Consider the following 20861-nt stretch of genomic DNA (forward strand, 5'->3'; position numbering starts at 1 on the left):
TTTATACTATGACAGGAGTTCCACTTGCAATATCGAGCCCCAGTTGTTACAATATGTTAGCATGGGCCAGGATTTCTGTAAATCCTCTTGAAGCTGTAGGAGATTTGCGGCTGTCCCCTGTAATCTAGCTACTGCTGTCACTGTAACTGTCTGGCAGGTTCTCAGACCCTTTACAGGAATGCAAAGCCTTTCAGCTGAGTCACCCTGTCACATACTGTGCACAGAGGCAGAGATACTTTTGCTGATTCCTTCTGATGTCAGAGCAGCTGAGTCCTCTTAGCTCTAACCCTGCAGTATAAAAGGATGTACAGTAAATGTTTGTGAGGTAAAGGGCACCACTGTGTGAGTGCGCTCTGTTTGCAGTAGGGTGGGAAGTCCAGCTGCTTACCCCTGTCCATGGCTCTCCAGACATGGTACCACCTGACTGGCAAATCTCTCTCTCTCTCTCTCTCACTTGCACACACACGCTGTTTACAAATTTCATTACAAAACACCAAATCACACACAAATCACCTGGATCCTTGATTTTTGCGAGGAACTCTGAACTCAGCCCAACTTTGCTGAACGGTTCATGAACGGTTCAGTTATCCAGGGCCCATCTTTGGAAGACCCGAGGTCAATGTCTGGTGTCAGTGCGAAACTAGGCCAAAATCAGCAATTTTGAGTGAGTTTGAGTTCATATGAGCCCAGTGTCATTCTCTTTAGAATAAAACACAAGGGCTGGTATACCCACAAAATCAAACACATGTCTAAAGCAGGTTTATTGGTTATTTTGGTGGAAGTCTGCATGTGATCACTTATTTTGGATTAAGAATGTCCTATTAGTTGTTGTGAACCCTCTTATTTCAGATTGAGAGTATCCTGTTAATAAATCAAAATATGACACACACATTGGAGCCAAGTGTGTTAACACACAAACTTGCCCTGGAATAAGAGAAGTGTGAATTTAAAGAAATTTTATTTTGGTGTAGGTTTGTGTATAGACAAATCCTTACAAATGGGGGGATGGAAAAAAGATCACCAGAGATCCTTGCATTTTATAACTTTAAGAATTTGTAAGGTGCTCAATACGATGATGGTGGTAACCAAGGAACAGACATTACTGGTAGATCCCAATACTCAAAGCAGACCTTGGGCAGGGGAGTTGCAAATTTACATAAATCTGAAACCCAGCAAACATTTACACAGACCCCTCTAGAAAATGAAATTGCTAGATTTCAAACAACTCTACTTTCCACTTCACTGACCAGCCTCCAAATGCTGACAAACCTGCTGCTTTCCAGGAGAACCTTACCTCTCCCCAGAATCAAGCAGGGGAGTTACAGGAGTTTTCGCCTGAGGGTGATATCGAAGAGTTCTGGAAAACATTTTCTGGGACAATCCACTATCGAACAAGCTTTCAGATTAATTTATCTGCAGAGATGGCTCAAGCCACACATTTTGGATCTGAACTTGCAAAAATCTTTATAATGAAATCTCTCCATCTTCTGACCTCCACACTTTTCTGACAAAGCAAAATTCGTGCTGCTTTTCTGCTTTGTCCTTCTAGAAGCGGAATCTAATCAAATATATTTCAGAGGCAATTGCTTCTATTCCTCTCCCTTTCCCCACACTTACGGAACATCCCTCATAAATAGCTTTCAAATCTTGGCATCTATCCTTACACATACATTGATAGGGGGTTTATTTATGAGTTGTCTTTGTCTATAGTGCAGTAACTTGAAATGACTGTCATATCTACTGTATATTTCAGTGGTGGACTGAAATATACAGAGGACAGTCAGGGTGGCACTGGTGTACCTAATTCACACTAGATACAAACCATGTCGTGGGTACAATTTTCAAAATTAGGTGACATAGATGCGTAAGTCCCATTTTCAAAAGAAAATTAGAAGCCTAAGTCCCATTGACTTTCAATGAGACTTAAGTTCCTGAGTTATTTCTGAAAATGGAACTTGTGCGTAAGTCACTTAAGTACTTTTGAAGATTTTACCCTATGCTCTTTACTCCTTATGATAAATGGACTGTGAGTGTCAATTTCACCCACCCACATTCAGCAGTCACTGGACTCCACTGGTACATGAGAGCTGTCAGCTCAGCATGTTTGTCCTGACTGACACAATCTTGCAGCAGAATTATCTTGTCTATGTTCAATGTGCATCGTACATCCTGCTCTGTGCTGCCCTGCAGAAGATAAGAATCTGCTGCAGTCTCCAGCCCCAGAGCCTGATTCCTTAAAACAGTCGTTCTCAACCAGGGGTACATGTACTCCTGGGGGTACTCAGAGGTCTTCCAGGGAGTACATCAACTTACCTAGATATTTGCCTAGTTTTACAACAGACCACATAAAAAGCACTAGCGAAGTTAGTACAAACTACAATTTCATACAGACAATGACTTGTTTATATTGCTCTATACGCTGAAATATAAGTACAATATTTATATTTCAATTGATTCACTTTTACCATATAATTATAAAATAGGAAAGTAAGCAATGTTTCAGTAACAGTGTGCTGTGACACTTTTGTGTCTTTAGCTCTGATTTTGTAAGCAAATAGTTTTTAAGTGAAGTGTAACTTGTGGTATGCAAGACACATCAGAATCCTGAAATGAGTACGGTAGTCTGGAAAGTTTGAGAGCCACTGCATTAGTTCAAACTGTAGAAACTCATGCTTCTCTCCTCTGGAAGTTTAAGGTTCAATCCTTGGCGTCGGACTAAATGGTGGCCATCGCACAGCAATCTTGCTCCCTCCTTTAATTGCCCTGACACTAAGCTGTGATGCTATCCTGTGAACTCAAGCATTACAATATCTGTGTATCTCCATGGCCTTGAGCCAGTGCTTCCTTCATTCCTCTGTTGCTCCCCTTTGAGAATCAGTGAGTAGAGGAAAAAAAACTTCTGATAACAACACAAGACTGAGGAAAATGCTGAGACTTACCTGAGCTGCCCGTGCTTTCTGATGCACTTCTGGATGTTTTGGGCTTGCTCTGTTTGCTGCTTGTTCGTACAGTGACTGGAGGAGGTACAGGACTGCTGCTCTCTTCTTGAATGGTTGAGAGGTCCTGCATGCTAAAGCTCCTGAGTCTCTCAGATAGGGCCCCTTGACCCTAGTCAAACAAACGATACATACAAGTCAGAGTCCATGACACATTTTAAGCCCCACTCCTTCTAAGATTCTGTCTACATTACAGGTTATTTTTGAGAAATGTAAGATATACATTGCTCAGGGGTGTGACTAATCCACACCCCTGGTAAGTTATACCGACCTAAGCACGGTGTAGACTGTGCTATGTCGGCTGGAAAGCTTCTCCAGCCAACATAGCTACCGCCTATCAGAGGGAGGAGTTATTAAGCTGACGTGAGATCTCTCTCCCCTTGGCTTAGAGCATCTTCACCACAAGTGCTACACTGGTGCAAGTGCTGCAGTGTCGATGTAGCCTATGTTACTGCAGTCATTCAGGAGGAAGAAAGCAGGGAATTCATCAAGTGGAGATGCTCCTCCTACCGAGGGGGGAGAAAATGGGTTTGTAAAACAATTCATTCTGTTTCCTTTTTCCTTTAGTGCCCCCAATGACCTAAAGTCTGGTCTTTCAGACTTTTGCTGGAGAACTTAGGATGGCTCAGCTGTGTGCCCCAGAAGCTGCTTCAGACCTTAATGAAAGGAGCAAGTGTTTGACTTAAACAGGTGTTTGACAAAATGAAAAAAACAAATAGAGATTTAAACCAACTAGATCAAAATCACTGTCATTCTAAGTTAATCACTTCCATGGTTTCTGCATGGCAGCAGCCTACTAGTTCTCCAGTTGCTCAGAGCATCTCCAAGGCAGACAAGATCTGAATTTCTAATGTTACAGCAAACTCCTTTTAAAAACCAAGAAACATTCCAGATCTTCTCCATACCACACAAAGAAGCAATAAAGGCCCCACATTCATTTACTTCCCTTTGCAGGTTACCTTTAAATCAAGCCACAGGAGGTATATTCCTGAAAGACAGGAACACAGTTTTTCTATGTGAATGGTTGGTACTTAAAGGAATGCAGTCCAGCTTAAAAATAAATAAATAAATAAGAATCCCATCTAAAAATCAGCATCCCCCAGCACTGTTTGTAACCCAAACACCGCAACATACTTGTAGCACAAGAAATCCTGAAGTCATTAGTTAAACTGAGTGATATTCAAAAAGTAACCAAACTGCATACATGGTGAAAAATAAATTTTGATTATAAAGATTCTTTCAGTTGTCCTACTCTAAGAAAATATTTACAGCATAGTGTAGGGAAAACTACTTTTAAAAATATAGGGGGCCTGATTCTCACTTGTGCCAGTGTAAAATAGGATTCAGAGTAGCAGCCGTGTTAGTCTGTATCCGCAAGAAGAACAGGAGTACTTGTGGCATCCGAAGAAGTGCGCTGTAGCCCACGAAAGCTTATGCTCAAATAAATTTGTTAGTCTCTAAGGTGCCACAAGTACTCCTGTTCTTTTTGTAAAATAGGTGTAACTCCACTGCAATCAACGGAGTGACACCAGTACACACGGAGGTGAGGTCACAATAAGTCAAATAACAGCACATGTGATAGTGTCCTTTCGCCATAAAGACAAGCCTTAGAAAATTAAGGTGCAAATGGTCAGATAAGGAATACTGTAGTGATTCAAATGCCACTTGCACTTCAGTTTTCCTTGTAAGGGCCCAAAACACTACTGTAGAACAGGGTCAGCTCCAGGTTTTCTGCTGCCCCAAGCGGCAAAAAGAAAAAAAGAAGCTGATCAGCGGCAGTTCAATCGTGCCGCTCCCTTCTTCGGCGGCAGTTCAGCGGCGGGTCCTTCGCTGCCTCTCTTCCTCTTCAGCGGCAGTTCAAAGAGGAAGAGAGGGACTCGCCATCGAATTCCCGCACTGCCACCCCTTTGTATTGGCCGTCCCAAGCACCAGCTTCCTTAGCTGGTGCCTGGAGCCGGCCCTGAAGTAGAAGACAACAATAGATGTATGAAGCTAATTCAAGTCTTCTGCATGAGAATCCCAGTTTTTAATGCCCCAATCACATTTCCAGATGAAATACAACACTTGATTATCAACACCCTATCTATACACACGTACCACCCTATGGTATTCTACAGTAATCACCCAAACCCTGATGGTTACAGTTATATTACTACAGTGATTTGGTGCTTGTGTAACACCAACAACCCCCACTCATCAACAGGCAGGATCAAACCTGCGACCTCTGGAGCTTAGTAGATAAGCCTCTCCTGCAGGAGCTAAAAACCAACCGGCTGTTAGCCAAGGTTGTAGAGCAGCCTCATTAATCTCTCTCTAAGTGGCCTCGGTGCCACTAGACGGGACAGAACACCACACCCAGGAGGTGTGTGGGTTACACTTACACTTCTGTAAAATACTGTAGTTCAAAATAAAAAGTTTGTTTGTTTTAAATAAGGAAATCAACCACCCTTCATGATCAGAAAATAATAGTGGGAAATACTCCCCACTGGTAAATTGAACACAACGACACTGAAGTCAACCTGGCTCACCTAATACATTGATATCAACAGGATGGACTGGTACTAAGATACACCTAGAATAGGAATCCACAGGTACCAATCTGCCAGCCTCTCTCATCTGCTTCACACAGAGGTAACTCGAAAACTGAACCTATTATCCCACAAAGTGTTTGGTGCTCTCAGAAATTCCGTGAAAGGGTTCTATCTAAGATTTAAATTGGCCCAGACTTTGTGCCCCATCAGTGCTCAGAACTACTGTCATAATGTGGTGGCACACATGGTCCCCTACATAATTTCTAGATTAGTGATTTCTAAACTTTCCAGCCTACAGCTCACTTCATAACAGAAAAATCCTCTCAGGGACCCACCTCCTTTCTCAACCTGTGGTTCCCCTACCTCTAGGTTCTCACAGTATTTCACTGTGGGAACCATCAGGGTACTCTATGAAACACAGCTTGGAAAACAGCATTCTACATTAACAAAAAGAAAACGCCATTCTCTGCTGACTTCTGTAGTACCATCTTGTGGTACCAGCAGCTGAAGAAGGGGAATCACCTGCATGAAATGAATAAAAATGGCCCTTTTACAATGTGTCTGTGTGGTGATGGTAACAATCTATTTTTTCTTTTCAGTCTACTGCACCTTTAAGTTTCTAAAAATTATGTCGGGCTGCAGAATTCAGCAGCCATTTTGTTCTCGGACTTGCTGCAGCCTTTTAGAGGGGACACATGGGCCAGGTCCACACTATGTCAGCAAAAAGAACAAGGAGTACTTGTGGCACCTTGGAGACTAACAAATTTATTTGAGCATAAGCTTTCATGGGCTAAAACGCACTTCATCGGATGCATGCAGTGGAAAATACAGTAGGAAGATATATATATACATAGAGAACATGAAAAAAATGGAAAAGAAGCTGTTGAGGAATTCCACCACAATTTCAACAATTTCCATCCCACCATCAAACTCAGCCTGGACCAGTCCATACAAGAGATCCACTTCCTGGACACTACAGTGCTAATAAGTGATGGTCACATAAACACCACCCTATACCGGAAACCTACTGACCGCTTGTAGCAGGGTGCTTACCCACTCCTGCCCTGAGGGGTTTAAAAAGTGGCCTGGGAGGGCTTGAAAGCTGCCGCGCTAAAAGCTGGCCTGATTGGGGAAGTGGCTGCAGCTGGGCCACACCCTAATCAGGCCACAGCTGGCCTGTATTAAAACGCCAGGTAAGCTAGGTGCAAACAGTCTCCCTCTGGTTGTAGACAGAGAAGGGCCTGGCTGCAGGGAGCTAGACCCAGGGTACCTGAGGGGACCAGGGCTGGGGAAAGGCTGGGGAGCTCCTACCTAGAAAGCCCCAGGCTGTGGCCTAGCACAAGGCCATCAGGTACTGGGGGTTGCAGGGGGCAGCCCAGGGATAGGCAAAGGCAGCAGATCCAAATCCCTTTGCCTACGATGAGTGGCTGATACTGCAGTCTGCTCCAGTGAATGGTGGCTAGATGTAGACTGGGCAGTAGCCAAAAGTGGGGATAGTGGGTTGGGGGTTCCCCAGGGAGGGGAGACCCAGATTGGTGGGGTACTGCCAGGGGGCAGCACCCCAGGTAAAGGGGCACCGGGTCCTGGGAGGGACATGGGGGGGCCAAGAGGACAGGTGGATCACTGGCCTACAGAGGGCGCCCCTGGCTGGAAGTGAGCTAATTCCCAAGGATGACCAGCAGGAGGCGCTGCAGAGGCGAGTCCGCTGTGCTACACTGCTATACTTACCTACATGCCTCCAGCCTTCATCCAGACCACATCACATGATCCATTGTCTACAGCCAAGCTCTAAGATACAACCGCATTTGCTCCAACCCCTCAGACAGAGACAAACACCTACAAGATCTCTATCAAGCATTCTTACAACCACAATACCCACCTGCTGAAGTGAAGAAACAGATTGACAGAGCCAGAAGAGTACCCAAAGTCACCTACTACAGGACAGGCCCAACAAAGAAAGTAACAGAACGCCACTATTGAAAGAGAAATTTTTAAGCCATCCAGTCATGATCACATGTGGCCAACCTGTAGTTACCATACCTTAGCATCAGTGGTTTCTTGATGGGCAACTGAACACCAACCCATCCCCACCACATATGCAGCATTATGCTGAGTAAAATTAATACTCTTTTCTCCATAACTTTGGTTCAGCAGACCCACGTATAGTATCAGACCCATCTGCGCCCACACCGTGGGTTCAGTACTACAAACACTTACTATGGGGAGTAGTGCTTGCTACTGAATTATGGTCCTTCTGGCTTTGATGGAACTTTACCCAGGAGCAAATTATTATGTATCCTTCTTTCTATATCAGTAGCACCTATGATCCCCAGTCATGGACCAGGACCCCATCGTGCTAGGTGCTGTACAAACACTGCACAAAAAGACAAACCCTGCCCCAAAGAGCTCTAAGTGTATCACTAGAGACAGCAGATGGATTGAGGGAGTACAAGAGAACAATGAGACAGTATAGGTCACCATGACAGGCTGTGGTCTCAGCACACCAGCAGCCTAACCAGGGTCAAGTTTTTTGTGGGCTTGTATAGTACAGTAAGTGATGAGGCAGTTAGTGAACATTTGCAGAAGGGGGTTTGATATCTAAACACTTGAGCCAAATTCTGCCCTCATTTACACCAATGCAGCCTCATCATTTTCAACAGATTTGCACCAACTGGTGTAAGTGAGGGCAGAATTTGCCCCCTCAGCTGTATGGGGGATTCTGCTATGAAAAGCAAACACAGCAACTTAGCCAATATAGCGGCCACAATGAGAGTTACATGAAAAAGCAAACGATCAACCCCCCTGATTAACTGTTGGATTTGACCTAATTACTAGCAAAGGGCTTTTAAGATATTTTGCTGATGAGACTGGAGAGGATTTTAGAGTGCAGTACACAAAAGCCACACACTGTAAACTGAGCAGGCACTGGGTGTTCCCATGACAATCTCATCTGAGTGGGAAATGTTTGCTAGTCCTGGTTTAGTTTTGATGATTACGTTCTTCACATTAGTCTTGTTGGGAATCTAAAGTCTAGACTCATAGACTTTCAGGTCAGAAGGGACCATCATGATCTTCTAGTCTGACCTCCTGCACAACGTAGGCCACAGAATCTCACCCACCCACTCCTGTAACAAACCTCTGACCTACGTCTGAGCTATTGAAGTCCTCAACTTGTGGCTTAAAGACTTCAAGGTACAGAGAATCTTCCAGCAAGTAATCCAAGGTAGAGCGAGGGCAGGGTCTCAAGGTGGAGCAGGGGTGGAGCACCCACCGGGAAAAATAAGTCAGCACCTATGCCAGGGGTAGGCAACCTATGGCATGGATGCCAAAGGTGGCATGCGAGCTGATTTTCAGCAGCGCTCACACTGCCTGGATCCTGGCCACCGGTCCAGGGGGCTCTACATTTCATTTAATTTTAAATGAAGCTTCTTAAACATTTTGAAACCTTATTTACTTTACAATACTTATTTACTAAACAATAGTTTAGTTATATATTATAGACTTATAGAAAGAGACCTTCTAAAAACAATAAAATGTATTACTGGCACACAAGACCTTAAATTAGAGTGAATAAATGAAGACTTGGCACAACACTTCTGAAAGGTTGCCGACCCCTGACCTATGCATTTGGGGCAAATGTAATCCAGGCCAGCTCAAGGTTCTGAGGTGGGCAGCAATGTGCTAGGGATGCATGCACATCTCTGTGGCTGACAATGGAGGATGGGAGAAGATTAGTGTGAAAGCTATGGCAATATCTTTGAAAAACCTTACTGAATTAAGATTATGTGTCTTTGGAGCCTGTTGTATTAAATGTTACGTATTACTGTGGGCCTGGACCATCCTTGGTCTTTTGGGACAATACATGTGTCATGGATTTCCAGGGAAATCCACCCCGGTTATGCAAAAACCCAGCCTTTGGAAGCTATGCCCTGAAGAGGGGACCATTGATCTTGGCCTAGCGAACAGGTGATCAGTAGACAAAGGCCCGAGCTGCATAAAAGAGAGACTGAACTATTCATTGTTGTTCTGGTTCTAAGCAAAGGCTGTTATGAACTTGTAACCACAGAAGAACCTCTTTGTGGGGCTTGACAGACTTATTTCCTGCCAGAGCCTTTGTTGGAGTCAGGGGATGACCTCTGGTAAGCTTATCATAAAAGGGACCTCAAGAGTCATCTAGTCCAGTCCCCTACACTTATGGCAGGACTAAGTATTATCTAGACCATCCCTGACAGGTGTTTGTCTAACCTACTCTTAAAAATCTCCAAAAACAGAGATTCCACAATCTCTCTAGGCAATGTATTCCAGTGCTTAACCACGCTGGGACCTTATTAACATGTGTACTGTTTCTCCCATTGTTTTAATATGCTTCCTCTCTAATGCTCTCACCTTAAGAATAAATATGGCTGCTTATAAAGAGCTGTGTGGTAACTTGTAACTGCTCGCAATCATGCTGTTCATAACGTCTGAAGAGAAAGCAAAGGGCAAGTGCTGGCCTGTTTAGGCAGTTTGGCTTACTGGGAATATCACACAGTTGGCAGGGAACTGAGCAGCCTGGAAAAAATCCTAGTGAGGAGGGAGATGCGGATCTCTGCCCAACAAAGGTGATGGTTGAGGAGCCAGGAGCCTAGAGCAGTGCCCTTGAAGGACCATAGAGAGGACATACAGATGCAGTTGCATGGAGTGGCGACAGAGAGGATGGGCAGGGAAGTCCATCTGTAACCTCAGATGAGTTATTTATTTAACTTCTCCTTGCCTCAGTTTCTCCATCTGAGAGATGGGGAAAATAACACCTAACTCACAGCCATATTGGGTCAGACCAATGGTTCATCTAACCCAGTATTTTGTCTTCTGACACTGGCCAATGCCAGGTGCTCTGGAGGGAATGAACAGAACAGGGCAATTTTGAGTGATCCATCCCGTTATCCAATCCCAGCTTCTGGCAGTTGAAAGACACCCAGAGCCTGGTGTTATGTCCCTGACCATTTTGGCTAATAGCCATTGATAAGAACAGTCATACATGTTTGTAAAGTGCTTGTATCAAAAGCACCAAGTATCACCACTTCACTCTTTATACCGCTAGGCTCTCCTCACCTTATGAGCACCAAATCTCCTGGCAAGTTTGAAATCCACATGAGGAATTCCCATTGGTGTCAACAAGAGCTAAGTGCTGTTGCGTTTACTGCCAGTTTAGAAACAGTGCTAGGTGAGGTTCATGTACCACTAATTGGCATGTTGGCAGCTATCTTAGTTCTGGTCATTGGGAGGCAGCACGAGAAATTGTGCTATACCTACTTAGATAGCTCAGTGGTTCTGAGCGTTGGCCTGCTAAACCCAGGGTTGAGTTCAATCCTTGGAGGGGCCATTTAGGGAACTGGGGTAAAAATCTCTCTGGGGATTGGCCCTGCTCTGAGCAGGGGGTTGGACTGGATGACGTCCTGTGGTCCCTTCCAACCCTGATATTCTATGACACTGAAAAGAGCTGATGGTTGCACGCAGAAGCTATTGGATTCAGATACCAGCATAAGCTATGGGAACAGAACCCAGGACCTTATGCTCTAAACTAGAGGCCTCTTCTCCATGAGCGAAAAGGGCTGTGATAGTATTGAGATTTATCGCCTCCATAGACTAGCCACCGTAGCGCAATATGAACACACACCAATGATCCATTCAATCTTGATTCCACATCTTCCCTGTAACCATGCCAGAGTGTGAAAAAAACTAATACTAGGACAGTAATAAGGAAACAGGGACATTTGCTCACTGGAACGGGATGGTGCGTGTTCATTATATCCGGCTGTTTGGTTTGTGCAGTTCATTTCCTCTCCTGGGGACTTTACATCAATGCCGGTAGACAGTTCCTCCTAATCTACTCTCTCCATGTTTGCAGCATGGCTCTGTGCTCTCCGGTACTTTGGCTGCATGTCACCTTCACCTTTGATTGGGGCCGGATTCACATCAAAGAAACACCCAACAGAAGGGGGAAAATTAAGCAGCCGCCCTGCCCTGAGTGTGGTGCAGCAAAGAGTTTGAGTTGTGTTTGGTTTGTGGTGTAGTTAGTGAAAAAGAAACCAGAAACAATGGTGAGCTCTGCTGTTAAGAGATACAATGCACCTCTGCCATGGTGCTGAAGTAATTGGAGAAATGCTGTAATAGCCAGCACAGGACCATATGCTTCAAGAAAGCTGTGTGTCCTTCTCTTGACCAGCCCAATACAACAAAGCAAAGGCTTTTCAAGTGACCACTGCTTTTGATTGCCCAATTTGAGACACTTAAAGAGGGCCTGATTTCACAGGGCAGGTGCTCAGCCCCTCCTAGAAACCAGGCCCCTTCAAGGTCCCTCACGCTGAGCACCCAAAATCAGTTATCACTTTTGAAAATCCTGACCACAAAGACTAGGGACAAAATACGGCCCTCACCTTGATGGATGTGCGAAGTGCTGTGAACAGAGTTTTCATCAGATACCTCACACAGGCAGGCACGGAGATGAATCTACCACAGAGGCCTTTAATTATCAAAGAGGGCTTTATGCATGTGATCAAAGGAAGGAAATCCACCCTGCCCCAAGCAGTGTTCTCCCTCCCCACATCACTCAGCTCCACATGCAGTTTGAAGCAGAGAGCTCTGCAGCTCTCCTCTGGCGAATTATGCCAAGGCAGCACTCTCCTATGTGGGATCTAGAAGCCTGCTGGTACCTGAGAGAGGGGGACGGAGTTTGTCCAGAGAGGAAGAACTGACCCAAACAGACAGGCTAGAGCAGGCCTGCACAACATGCAGCCCACGGAGCCTCACTGTGCGGTCCGCAGGGGGATTCTAAATCCCCCGCACACGGTGCTCTGCAGACAGCCCAGAGCCCTTTAACTCCCGGCCATGGCTGAGATTGAAAGGCTCTGGGCTCTCCGCAGAGGCGGGGAGCCCAGAGCCCTTTAAATCCCAGCCACGGCCAGGAATCCAAGGGCTCTGGGCTGCCCGCAGCGGTGGGGAGCCCAGAGCCTTTAAATCTCAGCTGCAGCCAGGATTCAAAAGGGCTCTGGGCTGCCTGCAGAGATTCCCCGCCACTACGGGCAGCCCAGAGCCTTTTGAATCCCAGCCGCAGCTCCAGCGGATGGACTGGAGCTGTGATTTAAAGGGCTCGGGCTCCCCTCAGTGGCAGGAGCTCTGGGCCCTTTAAATCCCTGCCCCAGCCCCGGAAAGCTCCGGATTCCCCCAGCCACCAGAGTCCCGGGCGCTTTAATTTGCCCCTGAGGCTCCCAGCCACCTCTTCAGCTGGGAGCCCCTGGCTGATTTAAAATCATGTATCACCTCCCCACCTCCAACCTTCCTTTTTGGCCCACAGCTGTTTTGGTGGGGCTGCGCTGGGGAAGGAGGGTCTGTTTCTGCAGGGCTGGGCGGTGCTGGAGCGGGATGTTTTCGCGGGGCCGGGAGGTGCTCGGTGGAGGGTGTTTCTGCAGGGCCGGGGGGTTTCAGTCCTCAGCTGTTTTCTTTGGAGTAATGTGGCCCCCGTCGCTTTACGAGTTGTGCAGGCCTGGGCTGGAGCAAGGATCTTTTCTGAGGGCCTGATCCAAAGACTAGTGAAGTCAATAGGAGTCATTCCACTGACACCAGTGGGATCTGGATCAGGGCCCTAAAGGCTTTGGAGATCCAGGGCGATGCATGTGTGCCGCAATTCTAACTCCTTAATTTGTGTGACTGGCACTTCTAGGAGACAGCCAGAATTACCACCAACCCTGGCAGTGTTTCAGGTCACATTTTCACATGCATGACAGATTCTTGGACAATCTCTCAGACCTATTAGGCACAAACGGGCTTTTCATCAATGCCAGTCATGCATGCCTTCTCTCTTCATCTCTTTTTTCCCATCCAAAACACTGTGGCTGTTCCAAGGAAGTTTCAGCTTTTCACTCCCCATTCACTATTATCATCATCAATATAGCAGTAGACCTAAAGAGCCTGTTGTGCCAGGTGCCGTGCAAACATTTGGAAGGTAGTCCCAGCCTGGAAGAGCTTACACTCTAAAAGGCAAAACCAGAAGAAGGGCCAGGAAAGAGAGAGAACATACGAGCAAGTGTCTGAGTTGGTGACTGACACACATCTTGTTAGTGGGACCGAGCTCCGTGTGCCTCGGAGGGCAATGGGCTGAACTAGTGGAAGGGGGCTGCATATCAGGATTTAACTCCTTGTTACCAGATCCTACCACTTAGTTCTTACCCTCCTGAAGTCACCGTGTGGTCAGGGAAGGACAGTGGTGCCACACAAGGGGGATGCAAGGTGGTGGGACAAGGACTCTGCGCCGAGTACCCAGCACCAGATGTCTGGCTTTGTCTCCACTCAGAAATCCTCAGAAATTTACCACTCATCTTGAGAGAGAGAGAATGAGAGAGAGAGTATGCGCAAGCGAGGGAGATTGGCACAAGAGGCCTGGGGTTTTGAGAGCCCCTCACCTGTCTAGTAATGACCTATATTTTTGCCTGGCAGCAGAATTGTTTTGTTTTTTTAATTATGTCCCACTAATCAAACATCTAGGCCATTTATCAGTCAGGCCAGTGGAGGATCTGACTGAGCTAAGGAGGCGGCACATATATACTAGCCCACAGGTGGGCAAACTTTGTGGCCCAAGGGCCACATTGGGGTTGCAAAACCGTATGGAGGACCAAGTAGGGAGGGCTGTACCTCCCCAAACAGCCTGGCCCCCGTCACCTATCTGCCCCCTCCCACTTCCCGTCCCCTGACTGCCCCCCTCACAACCTCCCCAGGGGTGAAAGTAAGCCGGTGCGCCCCAGTACGGCATACAGGCAAGAGCCAGTGCACTCTACCAGGGCAGATCGGCTTCTCCCAGCAGCCACTTAAAGGGCTTGGGGCCCCTTTAAAATCGCTCCAAGGATTTTTGCAGTTCCTTCTCAACTGCATGCAACTAGATTGCTGGGGGGCGGGGGAGGACCCAAACACCTATGAAACAGGTGTAGGGGGACTGGCTGGCGGGGCGCTGCTGGAGGCGCGGGACAGGGGGGACCGGCTGGCAGGGCACTGCAGGAGGCGTGGGGCAGGGGGACCAGTAGACAGCGCGCTGCTGAGGGCGCGGGGTAGGGGGACCAGTTGGCAGGGCAACACAGCCATTTGAAATATAGGAAATTTCAGAACTCTAGAAAGTGGAAGGTGTTTGCTCTCAATAGCCTATAGGGATGTTTTTTGAGTGAAAATCTTTAAATATTTCATAGGAGTTTGGGTCCTACCCCCTTCCCCCCCAACAATTTAGGGATTAGTTTCATGCAATTGAGAAAGAACTGCAAAAATCCTGCCCAGTCGGTGGTTTGTGAAGGATTTAAAGGGCTCCCACTGTTGCTACCTTCAGGGCCCTTTAAATCACCACCCGAGTCCGGCTGCTGGACTCCTGGGGTAGCGGCACTGGGGCTCCAGTGGTGATTTAAAGGGCATGAGGCTCCTGGCTGCTGCCACTGCAGTGGAGCCCAGGGCACTTTAAAGTTCCACTAGAGCCTGGCGTGGCAGCTGGGAGCCCCCCAGGCTCCCGACAGTGATTTAAAGTGCCTGGGGCTCCACTGCGGTAGGGCAGCTGGAGCCCCAGGCCCTTTAAATCACCCCTAGCTCTGGGGCTCCCCGCTGCCTGTGCAGCTGGTAGCTCTGGGGGTGATTTAAAGTGTCTGGGGATTTAAAGGCCCTGCCTCTTCTGGTTGAGCCCCCACCCCACCCCCAAGGACTCCAGAGTACCAGTAAGTACTTTAAGTTACTTTCAGCCTTGCCCCCGACCCATCCAACCCACCTGTTCCTTGTTCCCTGACCGCCCCCTCCCAGGACTTCCTGCCCCTAACTGCCCCAGGACCCCACCCCCTATCCAACGCCCCTGCTCCCAGTCCCCTATCCACACCCCCACCCCTTGACAAGCCCCCCAGGATCCCATACCTATCCAATTCCCCCATTCTCCATCCCCTGACCCATATTCACATCCCTGTCCCCTGACAGGCCCCCTGGGATTCCCATGCTTATCCAACCCCCCATCTTCCCCCCAGAACCTCCGCCCCATCCAACAGCCCCCTGCTCCCTGACCGCCCCCCAGGCCCTCCCATCCCCCTTACCACGCCGCTCAGAGCAGCATGTCAGACTGGCAGCTGTGCTACTCAGCAGGAGCTCGCAGCCCTGCTGCCCAGAGCGCTGCCCACGCAGAAGCGTCACTGCAGAGAAGAGGGGACAGCGGAGCAGGACCCGGGGGCTAGCCGGCCAGGCAGGATGGTCCCACAGGCCGGATGTGGCCTGTGGGCCATAGTTTGTCCACCTCTGTTCTAGTTTGTGCTTTTAGCTTCTTGGTCTGGGAGGGGACACCAGAGAGAAGGGAAAAAAGGGATCATGTCTCAAAGTTCAAGAGTACTTAGATCTGGGTCCATATCTCATTTTAACTGGGCCTGCACCCAATAAACTTAGGGCTAGAGCCTCATACCTAGATCAACAGATGTGATGGTAGTTTATATCAGCTGAGGACGGGGCCCCCGATATCTTAACATCTATTTCTGTTCTGTTATTCCAGCTGAATTAGGATATGAGACGGACCTTTCCTTTCTCTACTTGGTAAGGCCACATTTTCCACAGGGGGCTGCAGGGTCAGCCTTTCTAAAACCAGGCCACTTATTGTGGTGCTGAAATATGGATGTGGGGGCCTAATTTCAGCCTTGGGCTTCAACTTGAGCAGTTTAACACGTATTAAAGGCAAACTTCCTTGTCTCCACAGGGCTGTTAATATGTATTAGCTAGCACCTTCCAAAGGCTAGGGGTAGGGTGACCAGATGTCCCGATTTTATAGGGAGAGTCCTCATTTGGGGGTCTTTTTCTTATATAGGCTCCAATTACCCCCACCCGCGTCCCAATTTTTCACATTTGCTGTCTAGTCACCCTAGCTAGGGGAGACAAGCCAGTGAGAGTCCCGGAGCTGACGACTGAAATAGGGGATAGGGCACTTTCTAAACGTGGGTGCGAGGGTGCTGAGAAACATTTCCCCTTACTGACAGCTGTATTTTGGTTTTATTCACTGTCTGTCACCCTGATGTGCTCTCCAGACCATAATAAAGTCATTAAAACTCAACACCGAGGAATGCAGAGAAGTATTATACCTACTTTTCAGGTGAAAAAAAATTGAGGCACAGAGAGGTGAGTGGCTTGTCAAAGGCCAAGCACTGAACTGACGGCAGAACCCAGGAATCCCAACTCCATCCCCTACTCTAACCATTAGATTAAACTCCTTTCCAGAGCTAGGAATAGAACAGAGTGATTGTTTTGCTACAAATGCCTCAAATCGTTCCAGTACTAAATCCCCTGAGCTAGCCATTAAACCACTCTCCCACCTCTGAAAACAAGCAGCTCGGTAAAACTTCCTACCTGCTATGGGTACTAGCCTAATTTAAAATGCTGTCCCTAGGAGTAGGCCTTTGAATAGCTTGTAGACAGGGAGGATGGTTCAGTGGTTAGGGCCCAAGCCTGAAACCTGGGTTCAGGTCCATGCTCTACCATCAACTTCTTCTGTGACCCTGGGCAACTCATTTAGCCTCTCTGTGCCTCTATTCCCCATCTGAAATGGAGACAGTAGCACTTTCCTACCTCATAGGTGTGTTGTGAGGGTAAATACATTGAAGATTGTGAGGTGCTCAGATACTGCAGCGGCAGGGGCCGGATAAGAACCAAAGGTAAGGTGTGACAATGGTAAAGAATCGCAGAAAGAGATACTTTCTTATAATACTGAACAAGGATCTCCATTAGATTACGGAAAACTACCATTCCTAAAACTATTCTGTCCCCCTTCTTTCACTGCAGACCTTCCCTATGGCCATCCCCAGCCTCCCTTCCACCTGGCCTCCTGCTACCACTGGAGCTGTGTACATATGCTCACAAGGTGGAAAACAAGCATTTTGAGAAAGGGCTCAAGACTCAATTATTCTGTTCCTGTGCTCAGGGCAGGGAGGGAGAGGTGGGGCACAAAGGCTTTAGGCCATATTCTGAGGTTGGACAGGGCCCTTCCAAGCCCCAAGTGTAAATCAGAGCAGTCTCAGTGCTGCTCTAACTTATACTCTGCTTCCACATGCTCCTGCAGGCCCTGGAAAGCAGAGACAGACATAGTGCAGTGCACCAGGGACATCAGTGCATCTACACCAAGTACTGGGAACAAAGGCCGTACAGAGACAGTGATACTGCCGCTGCCCATTTTAAAGCCCTTTTATGCTGCTAGAGAGACATAAAAGGCCTTGGCATAGTCAAGGTGTCAGACAAATGTCTCACTGTGTGGAGGTATTGTAGGGACCATTACACATACAGCATCACGTCAGCTCAACATCTAGAAACAGACAACTGAACAGGGAACAAAATAAGCATTCTTGGCTTTTGCACATTTAAAACAGATCTCAATATTACTGTAGCACCAGGCGTGTGTGTATCAGTACAGATGCCACACAGAACAATGTGGGTGTCTGCTTTGCATATCCAGAGCACTTTCATCTAAGAACCTCAAAGTGCTCTACAAACATTCAGGTATTCAGCCTCATAGTCTCCTATGATACAGGGAAGCAGTATTCCTATTTTACAGATGAGGAAACTGAGGCAGGGGGAGATCAAATGATATGTCCAAGAGCATACAAAAAGCCTGTGACAGAGATCAGAATCCAGGTCTCTGGACTCCCACATTAACCATAACAGCCTCCATTTCCCACTACAAATTGCTGCTGTACCTTTGGAGAAAACAGATCACGGCTTTTTCTTGTACTAGATCTAACCCAGGACTAGAGCACAGGACGTGCCACATCAGATGAGACCATTTCTCCATCACATCCAGCATCCTGTCTCCAAAAGTGACCAATATCTGCTGCTTCAAAGGAATGTGATCTCCCTTCACTCCATGTAATAATGAACCTAGTCAATCATATGATTGTACAGGGTATGAAAGAAGAGATCCTTCCTGACCCCAGCAGGTGATCATTTAATGTTCAGAAGCCTCTGATTTCATTGATTTGATGTTAGCATCCAAATTAGAGGTCAGAATGTTAGCCAGCATTTTTAACAATCCAATGAAACAACAACAGGCCTGGTGTGGGGGCTCCTTCCTCAGTCCTACTCTGTGCTTTCTCCTGTGAAAGGGGGCAGGGAATAACTGGACAGTTCAGCTTAATTTTTCCTCAAAGCAGCCATTAAGCAATTGCCCAGCCTGGTGTATTAACTGTTCCAAGGTATGATGAATCTGTATCGCTCATGGAAATCTAACTGTGCATCATCATAAGGATAGAATGTGCTGCTCTGCGTCCTGCTCAGCAGAGGCCCTCACAAAGTCCTGAAGGCAAAGCTTGGCCCCTTGCGTTTATCCCCTTCATTCACTCCCACAGCATCATAGTCTTGCATAGTGTGTTCATCCCAAGATGCACCCATGAGGCTGATAAACACGATGCTGAGAGGCAGGATCATAGCCACTGAAAGAATTCTGGACTCTCCCCCCGCCTTCCTCCTCTCTCCTCTCTGCCCCACTGTGTTGTTACCATAGACGATGGACCCAGACCCAATTGAGATGCTAATGGCACCACTGTGACCTGCGCTCTCCCGGCTGTTACCTTGGAAGCTGCCATCACAGCTGCCGTTGCTGCGACATTCAGTCCCCGCTTCCCAAAGTGCACCAGCGCATCGTAGCTCCGATCCTTGGCTTGGACGAGGCAGTCATCAATTTCCTGTCGCACAAGACAAAAAAAGCGCAAGAGGGAAGAGTTCAGACCTCCTGCCCTCTCTCTCAAGGGTCACACCATCATTCATGGAGGCGGGCACCTCCCTCTCTCCGACCAGCTGGAGAGATATTTACAGCCAGTAGTTGAAAAGGAAAAGAGGATGGCAGGGGAGCAGTAGCTTCCACTGAAACCTCTGGGAGTTGCTTTTATCCTGTGAGTGGAACAGAGACAAGCAATCCCGACTCCCACCCAGTCCCCGCTCCCCTAACCTGGAGAAGGCAGTACTTCCAGAAATGACACCCCAGCTACATGCAGTGTAATTGTGGCCGTGCTGGAGCCAGGATATTAGAGAGAAAAGGTGGGTGAGGTAATATCTTTTATTGGATCAGCTTCTGTTGGTGAGAGAGACAAGCTTTCAGAGCTCTTCTTCAGGTCTGGGAAAGATATTCTGAGAATCACCGCTAAATGGAAGGTGGAACAGATTGGTTAGCATAAATAGATAGCACATATTGTAATTACAAAGTAATTACCACACACTAAGTAAACTAGCCCGTTAATACCTCTGCAGTCATAGGACAAAATAAGAAGGTTAGTGGAGACAAGGCTACACCACAAAAAGTAAGTCAACCTACATCATGTCAATGCATAGCCAATGTACAGCAGTAACTGAATCAGCTTTACACATCCACACTATGCTCCTTGTGTCCACGGTGTGCGTCCTGACCAGGAGCACCTGCACCCATTTAACTGCCAATGTGGGGCATTGTGGGACAGTTTCTGAAAGGCAGCAACAGACGATGTCAGCAACGCAGAGTCTACATGGACATAGACTTAAGTGCTACTCTTCTTGCGGAGGTGAACTTACTATTCAGTGTAGTGGACAAGTTACATTGGTAGGAGCTACATTTTATAGAATTGTAAGACTGGAAGGGACCTCGAGAGGTCATCTAGTCCAGTCCCCTGCACTCATGGCAGGACTAAGTATTATCAAGACCTTCCCTGACAGGTGTTTGTCTGACCTGCTCTTAAAGATCTTCAATGATGGAGATTCCACAATCTCTCTGGGCAATTTATTCCAGTGCTTAACCACCCTGACAGTTAGGAAGTTTTTCCTAATGTCCAGCCTAAACCTCCCTTGCTGCAATTTAAGCTCATTGCTTCTTGTCCTATCCTCAGAGGTTAAGAACAACAATTTTCCTCCCTCCTCCTTGTAATAACCTTTTATGTACTTGAAAGTTGTTATCATGTCCCCTCTCAGTCTTCTCTTCTCCAGACTAAACAAGCCAATTTTTTTCAATCTTCCCCTATGGGTCATGTTTTCTAGACCTTTAATCATTTTTGTTGCTCTTCTCTGGACTTCCTCTAATTTGTCCACATCCTTCCTGAAATGTGGGGCCCAGAACCGGACACAATACTTCAGTTGAGGCCTAATCAGCACAGAATAGAGTAGAAGAATTACTTCTTGTGTCTAGCTTACAACTGTCATGGTACAATTTCCCACTCTGAACCTTGGCGTCCAAAAAGATGGGGTACCAGCATGAATTCCTCTAAGCTCAATTACCAGCTTAGAACCTGTAGCGCTGCCACCAACCAGGAATTACAGTGCCTGGTACACTCTGGTCCCCCCCAAAACCTTGCCC

At 47.2% G+C, this 20861-nt stretch overlaps 1 protein-coding gene across 5 annotated transcripts in view; it reads right to left on the bottom strand.

Annotated features, from left to right (window-relative positions):
* REEP1 (receptor accessory protein 1) overlaps window positions 1–20861 on the bottom strand; it is a 129114-nt gene that overhangs the window by 46922 nt on the left and 61331 nt on the right. For all 5 annotated transcript variants that reach the window (XR_012655997.1, XM_032771556.2, XM_075066656.1 and 2 more), the window contains 2 exons: window positions 19114–19227; window positions 2940–3108 (listed from right to left, as the gene is read on the bottom strand). Coding sequence is in view for 4 of the 5 variants with exons in the window: in XM_032771556.2 (XP_032627447.1) it covers window positions 2940–3108; window positions 19114–19227 (283 nt within the window). In the remaining variant the exon portion in view is untranslated. The remainder of the gene's footprint in view (window positions 1–2939; window positions 3109–19113; window positions 19228–20861) is intronic.

The sequence above is a fragment of the Chelonoidis abingdonii genome, chromosome 5 (genome assembly GCF_003597395.2).
Source record: "Chelonoidis abingdonii isolate Lonesome George chromosome 5, CheloAbing_2.0, whole genome shotgun sequence".
NCBI lineage: Eukaryota > Metazoa > Chordata > Testudines > Testudinidae > Chelonoidis > Chelonoidis abingdonii.